We start from the raw sequence: 11797 nt of genomic DNA on the forward strand, positions 1-11797 counted from the left end.
TATGTATCTTAAAATCCAGTTTTTTGGAGAGAAATCACTAAGCACAATTTGTTTGTGTTTCATTTAGTTGATATTGGTGTAACCAAAGGTTTTTCATCGCAAATACATTCTTTTAAAATTCTGAAGTGCTGCTCTTCAGCCATTTGCAGTTCCTTTATTACATAAGGAGAGTAACAGCTGTTTATATTTTAGGTATGTAATTTAGGAGCAATAATGCCAAGAAACCTTGGTGCATAGGGGTTAAGCATAAGGTTTTGCATTAGAAATCTTAGATGGAATTTTCTGCACATTAAATTAAACTGTTAAGATGGTGCACACAAACAGGATTTTTTTTCAAGCAGTACTATTAACTTACATTAAAAAGCCTTCAAATCTTTGGTCCTAACAACCATAGGAATTTTGCATTTCAGTTTAGCTTAATTGTCAAATAACACTATTTTAAAATAGTACACAGCACCGTTTCCAATTTTCCCTTTTGATTTATACATTACTTTATTTTGCTTTCAAAACATGTTGGTTGTTCAGTATTTACATCCTCGATTGTATCCTTTTTATTTAAGAGACTGTGCACAGCCTCAAAATATGGTTAATTTATTTTTGCTCAAACAAGTTTTATTTTAATGGGAGCTACTATGACTGAAGCCTTTAAATAAAGCAACAGTTGATCTATGCAGCTCTCAAGAATAAGGTTCGGGCTCCTCACCATATCAATACATTCTACACAAGTATAGTTAGGGGTAGAAGAACATGAAAAGTATTCAGATTTTGATCTGTAATTATGCAGCACTTTGTTTTCCACAGAATACTCCATTGGTGCCTCTGTAACTGGAATGCCAAAGCTGTCTCTTCAGCCTTCATACAGATTATACTTTTGCCCTCTGGGCTGGAACTGGGTGGGTAAATGTGATTTACTTCATAAATATGATCTTGCGATGGGTGGGTACTAAATCGGTCCAAATCAAATGCATTTACCAAATGCCACTTCGATGAGCTGATTGTATCTTTAATTTTACGTGAATAAATGAAAGGTGAAAGATCTCCATCACATCACAATTTGGCAAATCATTTGTAGTCGTCCCATATAGAGCTACAATTTATGGAATTAAATTAAAAAAAATGGAAATAAATTCATGGTCACAAAGCGCACAAAAAGATAAGTCTACAAAGATCATAGGAATGCACGATGCATCAGTTAACATAATAAAGTGATATTAATGTGAAAAACACCAGAGATTTTCTGATGCAGTAGGAGGAGAGTTGGGAGTATTAACAATTCACAAAGTTATGTTAACACCACTATGTAGTTTCCTATTAAGAAGTTGGTTGGAATGGAAACACAAGAATTTAGTGTGTCATCAGAACCTAGGTTAATAATGGATAGAGTCCTAACACAAAGAAAACAAAGGACGGGTAACACCACTGAGAAGATATTGAAAATACCTGAGCTGTTTTGAAGAATTGTACTGAGCTCCAACAATCATGTTCTGATACCAACTAAAAACAATGTGCAACTGTGAGAAGTGGGCTGGAACTCTGTTCTTTAGTCCTTCCTTTAATCTGGCCACAAGTTTTCAGGAACTGAGAACATAACTGAACAACTGGTTATGGTAAGAGGGGTAAGGCATATATCAGGAAATTTGATTGGTACTCTATTAAAATTAAGATATTTTAATATATTGCTTAACATAGCACCAGAAAGTGGCAAAGCGGTTAATAGGCAGACATGAAATTTGTCACAATACTACTACTACAGGTAAAAAATCTGATGGAGTTGAACATGGCAGTGGTATGCATAAAGAGTATATGTAACAGACTACACACTTGGATGATAGCACCCATAGTGGTTAAATTTTTTTTTGGGCTAAAGGTCAAGTCATTTATTTACAGTTTTATGGCCTTGTTCCATGATGGAATAAAAGAGACATCCACAGAGACAATGGGCGCATCTGATTTATCAACATTTCTAGATGTCCCTTACTTCTCACCATCTCTTTTTAACCAGTGCTGATGCATTTGTTTATTGTTTCAATATGAACCATGTCTTGCACTTGGAGATATGTTGTGACAATCATTGTGTGGAGTACACTCCTCCACCCCGGTGAAAATCCTTGCGGTTTTGAAGCATATAGACAAGATTGCTTATTTTTTTTCCTTAAACTTTAATTGTAAAATATAAGACCAGCAAAAAATAATTTGTCCCATTATGTAAACTAACATCAAAACATCTTTCTATGCTAAGCCATCTTAAATTACCATGGGTATTTCACAAAGATCCAGTAATTTACTCATCCATTGACATCTAGTGGCAACTCATGTTAAAACTGCTTATGATGTAATTGACTAGAATAAAAAAACCACCCCACACACACCTTTACACGTTAAGAGTATTTGGTGTGCAACAGAGGGGTGCATTTTCTCACACCGCTGGCAATGTTTTTAACCTTTTGTTCCAAATTTTTAGAGGCTGCACACAATTGTCCAGAGTGTATACAGTATACACTGCTGACAGACTGAGGATTCACCTGGGGTGGAAAGTAGGAGCCAAACCAACAATGTACCATTAAGACAATAGCATTCTATATAAATGGGTGTTGACTGGGCAGATAAAAGGATTTTAAATTTAAAAAGGGGGTTAGACCCTACTAAGATCAGAACTACTACAAATGAAAAGCACCTACTATTCATTAGAGCTTACTGACTGGAAGGCCAACCAAAATTCACAATAAGGCAAATTAGATGTTCAACAATGTTGAATGTACATATAGATTGTCGACATAAAAACGTAAAGGCTCTTAAACATGGGGAGGGGGTGCAGTTTGTGAGTTTTCAAACCATGCTCAAAATGCCAAGACATCCACCTCCGGATCAAAAAAGTCACTAGTCTAGTGTGCAGTCCTCCCCACACATTTTCTGTGATCACATCTTTTCCATTCATAAATTTACTGTAAAAATCATTTTTGAACAAAGGATGTTAGATGAATGGCATTAAAGCAAGCCTGCTAAAATGAAAACCAAAATAACCTTTGTACCAATGCTTTAACACAGTTTACTGCTGCCTATGCACTAACAAGACCCTCACCCATTTGGTTGAAGCAGTTGTGTTCAGTTTCGTTAGACTTACCTAATCTGCCTTAATTACAAATTTTTTTTTTTGTTTTTTTTAAACCATGCTCGTAGCAGCTGTGACAAACTGGGGCCAGCCACCACAAGTTGATCAGAAACACTTTTACACAAATGCCCCACCAGAAGGGCACAGTTCAAAAATACTTAACCCATTTGCCACAATGTTTGACTCCACTTCCTTCACATGCACTTAAATAGTGCATGCCAGGCCATAAATATATCCTAATAGTAAGATTTTTAGAACTGTTCCATATACTTCATAGTAAGAAATGCACTGCTGTGTGTGAACTCCAGACAGACATTGAAAGTTGGGTGCAGGGAAGTTTTAGCACTAAGCTACACATTAAATGACCCATTTAAAAAAAAAAAAACCCCACACACCACCCCACAAATTCTACAATTTATGCCAGCATAAAAAGCATAGGAAAACTGGAAACATTGTAGGTTACGATACATCTAAAGAGGGTCTCATTCAGGAGAGAAGTTTCACCATTGATCCCCAGAACCAGATAGAGATTGAATCCCATGCCTTATGGGGGTTTCTGGGAAGAGAACCTACTTCAAGTTACCACTTTTGTATGCTCCATTTTAAAACCGGATTAATACACTGAACAAACCCTTCAGTACACACCCCCAAAAAACCAACCACACCCACGTATGATGGTATGTTTAGTGTTCCTTCAAATTGTCATTTCTAATTGGAAACTGCAGCATGTGCCCAAATTATGAACATGACCTGAAAGTTTGAACAAAGGTTAATTCATAATGAAGGATACAAACACTGAGCACTGGTTTGACAGATTTTAATCAAGACTTTACATTATAAACCACCATTACTTTAGCAATGTATTGTAACCGAGTAAATTTGTCAAATGTACTACCCTTGAACTAATTCTTTTAAACATAACATATATCCCTTATAGCGAACAACAAGGGAACTCAAGTACAGCTGTATTATCCACCCCCAAAAAAACCAAACTGCTGTCCAGGATACACAAAAGGTAGACTGAATTTAAATATGGGAATACTAGCTAAAAACGTACTAAACAGCAAAAAAATTAAAGCTTCTTTGAAGCCACAGAACTGTACCCTGGAAGATGGAAAACTAAAACTGCTAAAACTTTAAAATTAGAACAGTCCAGTCCCCACTCAACTTTTTTTTTTTTTTTTTTAAAAACATCCAAATTCACGTCTGAGTTTAGACAGTCTTCTGCTGACCCTTCTTGCCAATTAGAGACTTGTGAATGTGTGGAATAACACCTAGGAGGGAAAAGAAAAAAAAAAAATCAAATTAGGTAGACAAGAAGCAATACCAAGTCCTGTTCATTTACGCCTACGCTTTTTTTTTTTTTATATATAAACCAAGTTCAGAATGCGGGAACAAACATACACACGGGACAAAATTAGTCAAAATGTTATATTTCTGTAACGTTGTAGGACTTTGACAAAGTTTAATGATGCGTGAGAGTCAGTATTCAGTGTCAACTTATTGCTTTCCGAACATGCAAAGGTTCACTTACACGTAGCTTTAAAGCAACAAACTTTGCCCAAAGAATGGAGCTTTGTTACAGATACCAGATAAACAAAAACAAAATACAGCCCTCATTCCCCTCCAAAGCGGCGTTATGGCGTAGTCTTAACTTACCGCCGCCGGCAATTGTGGCTTTGATAAGAGAATCAAGTTCCTCGTCACCTCGAATGGCCAGTTGTAAATGGCGAGGCGTAATGCGTTTCACCTTCAAATCTTTGGATGCATTTCCAGCCAATTCCAACACCTACACGAGGACAAAAGAAACACTACATGAAAATGTTTCGTCAATTAGGACACAACTATCGTGCACGAGAAAACTAACGCATTTGAGCTCCACCCGCAGGGCGGCCACCGAACTACAGAAGGAAGAGGAGAACCGCCAGACCAAAGCTGCAAGAACCCACCTCAGCAGTAAGATACTCCAGAATGGCCGCGCTGTACACTGCGGCTGTAGCTCCCACGCGACCGTGGCTTGTAGTTCTGGATTTTAGATGTCTGTGAATACGACCTACAGGAAACTAAACAAATGCACAGCATAAGAGAACTGCACGCGAACAACGCCAAAGGATACTGCAGCATCCAAAACGACTTAATTTCAAAGCAAAGATTACATTCTTTGAACAAGACAAGATCGCGCTGAAAAAGGCATCACCGCGGTCACGCAATGCAGGCCGCCGGGCGCTAAAAAAGCATCACAGAAAACAGACGCAAACGTGACGCAAAAATAAAGTCTCTAACCTGCAACCCTGCTCTCTGGGAGCGGGAAACCGCTTTTGTCTTAGACTTTCCCGAATCTTTACCTGCTTTGCCACCAGCCTAAAAAAATAAAGAAACAACGTATATATGGTCAGTTAGGATATTTATCCGAGTAAAGCAAATGCTTATCTCCAGAACCCCACGTATGACTATCTATTTAAGAATACAATCATTTAAACAAGAGAAATGAATTACCATGCTTTCTCAGGCAGTGATTTGTCGGAACACTGAACTAACCTACCACACTGATAAAGCTTCAATTTAAACAACGCATCCCGCCTTCAGTCTTTTATAAAGCGTGTGTGGCCTTTAACATCCGGGAACTCTAAATATTTCTCTTCACCAATGAGACATTGGGTTTATATGAAAATTCGCCAATGGGAATCGCCCAACAATTAGAATGGGCGGTGAACGTGTTTTCGCGCCAGTAGGCTTTTCTAATTGTCGCATGGGAAATGTAGTTCACATAAGCATAGTCGATAAAATTCTTATACTACAGTAGCGTTAATTGTTCATTATTTGTTTCATGAGTTTTCATGACAATCGCCGTTAGAAACATTTCATTTATTAACCCTGGGTATAAATTATAAATATTTCGATGCTAGACATATCAGTTTCCCTTTTTCACAATTAAATAGCACAGTGGCGTAGTGCTTAACTCTGTTGCTTCCTGTAGTCGAAGACTACAATTAAGTACCGTGAATTTTGCGATATTCAGAATTTAACTTACCTGTTTAGTTCCACATGCAAAAGACGCGCAAATTACGGTATAATTTTTATGTTGTTAGATCCTAAATTCATTTTCTCTTGAAGGATTTTAAAGAACCGAGGAGGCGCTGCTTTTTTTGAGCCATCAATGGATTAAGTGATGCAGCAGTATACGCGATAATGTCTCGGGGGTTAGTTTAGCGCTGTTCATGTAAAGTCTGCATTTTCAGCCCACGTTTGTATATTTTCCTAGAATTCTTTCCACAGTTGGGAGACTTGCGTTTTAAGTTGATTGACAGTTTTTAATCTAAATGTTTTACGATTATGAACTCTGGGCTTCTCTGCCCTTGTCATGGTATAAGGACAATCAAAAAACGAGTGAGTGGGAACAATGGGATCACACACAACCTGAGGAAACGGTAAAATGCACCGCAGTTTGTTTTGGTATCACAAATAGTGAAGTGGGTTCCATGTTAGATATATGTCACCACGGTGTGATATAAAATAACTCGCTTGCACTGCAGCTAATGGCATATTCGTAAAAACGTATTAAATTGGCCGATGAACAATTCAGAATTGGATATGTTTGTGTGCAATGTATTTTCTAGGGTCATAAAAATCGTCAGTTTTTTGCGTGTGGTATTGCTACACTAGTACAGTTTCTCAATACGGAAGTCTCCTTCCAAACAAGTTATAGATTTACACCTGAAGATCCGGTTTGTCTTGAGACCTTCAGGTCCCTTTGGTTATGTTAGCGTAACTGCATCAAATTAACAGGAGCGTGTTTGGTGCGCGATCGGAGCACACCTGTGAAGCTTCCTCCACCGTTTTCATCTCACTTTCCATATACAGTAAGTCATAATTCAGTTATTTAATGCAAAAATATAACAAGTTCCCGATTTGCTTTGCCACTGCATCACGTAATTATGAAAGCCTAAGTGCTTTTAGTCAGCAATATATATATATATATATATATATATATATATATATATATATATATATATATATATATATATATATATATATATATATTTGAATGCTAAGGAAAGAAATAACAACAATAGCAACAATATTTATTTATATGGCACGTTTTTATGCAAATAATGTAGCTCAAATAAAATAAGATTAGGCAACACTAAGTAACAAAGAATAAAGTAAGATCTGATAGCCAGGAGGACAGAAAAAAAATCCAGAAGGCTGGAAAAAAAATCTGCAGGGGTTGTGAGGCCATGAGACCACCCAGTCCCCACTGGGCATTCTACCTAACATAAATTATCTAAATCAGTCCACATGGTTTTCAGGCTTCACATGGAAGAATTAGATGATGATGGTCATGTGGACATCTGGCCTTCAACGCATCAATGTAGGGACTGCATGGTGCCTTGATCAGGTGGTGCTGGTGCAGATCATTCTTCACAAATACATAATACAGTGATTAGTGCAGCTACATTACAGATTTAGTATCCTGGGTTTGAATCCAGATGTCAAAGGGGCCCCATTTGCATGGAATTTAAACATTCTGCTGTGTCTGTGGGAGTTTCTTCTGGGTACTCCATTTTTCCTTCCATGTTCCCAACAAAGGGCAGCACGGTGGCACAGTGGTAGCGCTGCTGCCTCGCAGTTAGGAGACCTGGGTTCGCTAACTGGGTCCTCCCTGTGTGAAATTTGCATGTTCTCCCCATGTCTGCGTGGGTTTCCTCTGGGCGCTCCGGTTTCCTCCTACAGTTTAAAGACATGCAAATTAGGTGGATTGGCGATTCTAAATTGGCCCGTGGGTATGTTTGTGTGTGTCCTGCGGTGGGTTGGCACCCTGCCCAGGATTGGTTCCTGCCTTGTGCCCTGTGTTGGCTGGGATTGGCTCCAGCAAACCCCCGTGACTCAGTATTCAGATTCAGCAGGTTGGAAAACGGATGAATGTTCCCAACGACATGCACCTTGGCCTCGGGTGGGAGTGTGCAAAAATGGGAGCCGCAATGGACTGTTAGGGTAGGCTTAGGCCCCCAATACACTGAATTATATTATTGATAATGTTAACATGGTATATATATATATATATTATATATATATATATATATATATATACAGTATACTGTATATATAAAATCCAACGTTTGTCTGTCTGTCTGTATGTCTGTATGCTTTTCACAACAGAACTGCTTAATGGATTTCCATTAGGTTTTTTTCTATAATTTGCTTGAACATTCTGGTTGATTTTGTGACTACTCTCATCGCGCTAAGTATCATAGTTCGCTTGTAGCAGTGATTTATTCGCGGTAATCTGAGACAGAGGCTGCAGGCCAAGGGAATGGGGAAGTGTGACGTCAGGAGTGGGGAGCCGGGCGGGGCCATCCTTACTCACGTACCAGCCTCCATTCGATTCGCTCTACCTCTGGCCACATTTTGGAGCTGACCTTGGTTCCACTTAGCTAACAATACCTGTTTGTTTATTTATTTTTAAGTTTGTCCTGTTTCACTATTACGAGGGCGGGACCATGGGGGATGGCTAGTATATCTATATCTATATCTATATCTGCCATTAATAATAATAGTAGATACTAAGAGCTTTTTGTTTAAGTGGAATTGATTTATGCATCTAAATAAAAAATGTAATAAACTATTATGATCATGTATACACGATAGCACTGCGGCTTAGTGGAAGGTACTGTTGCCTTACAGGTCCAGAGATTTTTGTCCTTGTACTTTGTCTTTGCCTCTTTGGATGCTCTGGGTTCATCCCAAAGATGTGTAGGTTAGGTTATGATTTGACTCCAATTTATAAATGAGTGTGCTCTGCAGTGGAAGTGTTTTTTATGGCCTTGCACCTGATGCTGACAGGATAGGCTCCAGCCTGCTATGACCCCCAACCTGGAGATGGATGGATGGATATACCAAAGAACAGGGTTAAAGGAAGCAGGTCCTGCTTCAGTTGTATATATGAGTTAGAGTCCTCACAGTGGCCATACATGATGATAAGGGAGAGATGATAATAAAACACAAATGAGAAAATGATGAACAAGATAATTTTCTGGGTCTAACTAAATGGGCCTTGAACCAGTGTTTGTATAAGATGAGGTTTCTCATAAACTCGTCAGTCACTGGGGTACCCAAAAATTTTCCTTTATGCTCTTCTCTAGACACCCATTTCCCTATCCTCTGTCCTTCTCCCTCTTTCAACTCTGGCCTTTCTACCTTATGCTAGACAAGTCTTTTCCTGAACTCATCAGCCAAGTTAAGGTTTAAGTTTCCTTCCAGCATGAGGTTGCCTTAAACCCTATCCCGCTATCACTTCTGGCAAAACTACAGTAAAAATTACTTCTATTCCAGAAAATAAAGCCAGGCTAAAAACCCATTAACAGCACCTGATGCTTCTACTGCACCATGCAGAATCTACGCAGAATTGCCCCATAAGGTCCAGTCTGAGACTGAGTGTTCTCCAATTGCCATGGGATCTGGTAACATCATACCTTACCTTAATGGTCTCTCACTTTTTTTGTTATAATCTTGCAGGAAACAGACGTGAATGCTGAAGTGGAAATGTAACCAGGTGATAGTCTACTTAAGAGGAGTAAACAGGGGGATAAAGAGGAAAAAAGATCTGATCATTGCCATAAGGATAGAGCAGAACAGAAAAACTGTCAATCAAGCGCTCACTTAGGAAAATGGACAAAATAGATAAAATCTTCCTGGTATTTTATTTATTTATTTTATTTATTTATAAAGCACTTTAAAAACAACGTCAAGGCTGACCAAAGTGTTGTACAATAAAACCCCAGCATATCAGACACACAAAACCAAAGGGCAAATGAAACAAACACATAAGTACATAAGAACTGAAGAGAATCTTAATAAAAATAAGTAAGGATGTTAGCCAACATCCCATACTCAGTTAAAAGCCAGAGAGTAAAAATGTGTTTTTAAAAATGATTTAAAAGCAGCTAGCGAAAGAGCCTGCTTAACGTGCAACGGCAAATTGTTCCAGAGTTTTGGGGCTGCAACTGAAAAGGCTCGTTCACCTCGGAGTTTGCATCGTGCCTTGGGAACACATAAAAGCATGTGGTCTGCTGACCTGAGAGAGCGAGATGGTACAAAAGGGTGCAGCAGTTCCGACAAATAAAGAGGGGCACAACCATTAAAGGATTTAAAAACAAATACAAGGATCTTAAAATGAATTCGAAAACGAATTGGTAGCCAGTGAAAGGAAGCCAAAATCAACAACAACAACAACAACATTTATTTATATAGCACATTTTCATACAAACAGTAACTCAAAGTGCTTTACATAATAAAGAATAGAAAAAAGACACAATAAGAAAACAAAATAAATCAACATTAATTAACATCGAATAAGAGTAAGGTTCAATGGCCAGGGGGGACAGAAAAAACAAAAACTCCAGACGGCTGGAGAAAAAATAAAATCTGTAGGGATTCCAGACCATGAGACCGCCCAGTCCCCTCTGGGCAAATCGGGGTAACATGCTCATGCTTTCTTCTGCCAGTTAAAAATTGAGCAGCAGCGTTTTGCACCAGCTGTAGGCGAGCAATGGAGGCCTGGCTAATTCCAAAAAGAAGTGCATTGCAGTAATCTAGATGAGATGTTATAAAAGCATGTATCACTGTTTCAAGGTTGCGCTTAGACAAAACAGGCTTGGTTTTTGACAGCCACCTCAACTGGAAAAAGCAAGATTTTACCACTACGTTCACATGGCTATCAAGTTTCAAAGTTGGATCCATTTTCACAGCTAAATTTGTGATTGTGGTTTTCTCAAAATGAGCCACAGTGGAAAGGTCAATGCAGGGGGCCCCGCTGGTGCCATTGGATCTAAATAGCATGAATTCTGTTTTGTTCTCATTAAAATTTAGAAAATTTAATGCCATCCAACTCCTTATGTCAATAAGGCAGTCAAGCAGGGGCTGGACAGAACATAGGCCTTGGCGCTTCAGAGGGAAATAAACCTGACAATCATCTGCATAAAGATGAAAGGAAATACAGTGTTTCCGAAAAAGAGCGCAGAGTGGCAGAAGGTATAAGGAGAACAGAAGAGGTCCCAGGATGGAGCCCTGTGGTACCCCCCAGGGGAGGGCAACAGAGGTGGAAGTAAAATCATCAATACTGACACAAAAACTTCTATCTGAGAGATAGGACCTAAACCATTGGAGAGGTGAAACTGTGATGCCCACCCACTGCTCCAGCCTGGAGATGAGGATCTCATGGTCTATCGTGTCAAAGGCTGCTGTTAAATCCAAAAGCACAAGTAGTACACAGTCACCAGAGTCCATTGTTAAAAGAATATCATTAAAAACCCTTAACAGAGAGGACTCAGTGCTGTGGTGAGTTTTAAACCCAGACTGGAACACTTCCAGAATTGCATGTTTGTCCAGAAAGGACTTCAGTTGGGTATAGATGACTTTTTCCAGAGTTTGGACAAAAAAGGTAGTTTGGAAATAGGCCTAAAATTAGATAGATAGATAGATAGATAGATAGATAGATAGATAGATAGATAGATAGATAGATAGATATTTTATTAATCCCAAGGGGAAATTCACAATTAGGAAATTAGACATAACAGAGTGGTCCAGACTTGTTTTTTTCAACAGTGGTTGCACAACAGCATGTTTAAAACTTTTAGGCACCACACTAGAGGTTAAACTACTATTAATAATTGTAAGAATAGAAGGACC

At 38.7% G+C, this 11797-nt stretch overlaps 1 protein-coding gene across 1 annotated transcript; it reads right to left on the reverse strand.

Annotated features, from left to right (window-relative positions):
* Positions 1–3910: 3910 nt before the first annotated feature.
* On the reverse strand, positions 3911–5728 carry LOC120532796 (histone H2A.Z). Its single transcript, XM_039759179.1, has 5 exons — positions 5606–5728; positions 5393–5470; positions 5059–5172; positions 4769–4898; positions 3911–4383 (listed from the first exon to the last, which is right to left on the reverse strand). Exons 1-5 carry the CDS (start codon positions 5606–5608, stop codon positions 4322–4324), a joined length of 387 nt encoding a protein of 128 aa, XP_039615113.1. The 5' UTR covers positions 5609–5728; the 3' UTR covers positions 3911–4321.
* Positions 5729–11797: the final 6069 nt, after the last annotated feature.

Source organism: Polypterus senegalus, chromosome 7, assembly GCF_016835505.1.
Source record: "Polypterus senegalus isolate Bchr_013 chromosome 7, ASM1683550v1, whole genome shotgun sequence".
Taxonomy (NCBI): Eukaryota; Metazoa; Chordata; class Cladistia; order Polypteriformes; family Polypteridae; genus Polypterus; species Polypterus senegalus.

Excerpts from the sequence above, each read along its gene's own strand:
- LOC120532796 (XM_039759179.1), bottom strand. Across the intron at positions 5,173-5,392 it reads CCCAGAGAGCAGGGTTGCAG|TTTCCTGTAGGTCGTATTCA; the intron begins GTTAGAGACTTT and ends GCATTTGTTTAG. Across the intron at positions 4,384-4,768 it reads AGCCACAATTGCCGGCGGCG|GTGTTATTCCACACATTCAC; the intron begins GTAAGTTAAGAC and ends TTTCCCTCCTAG.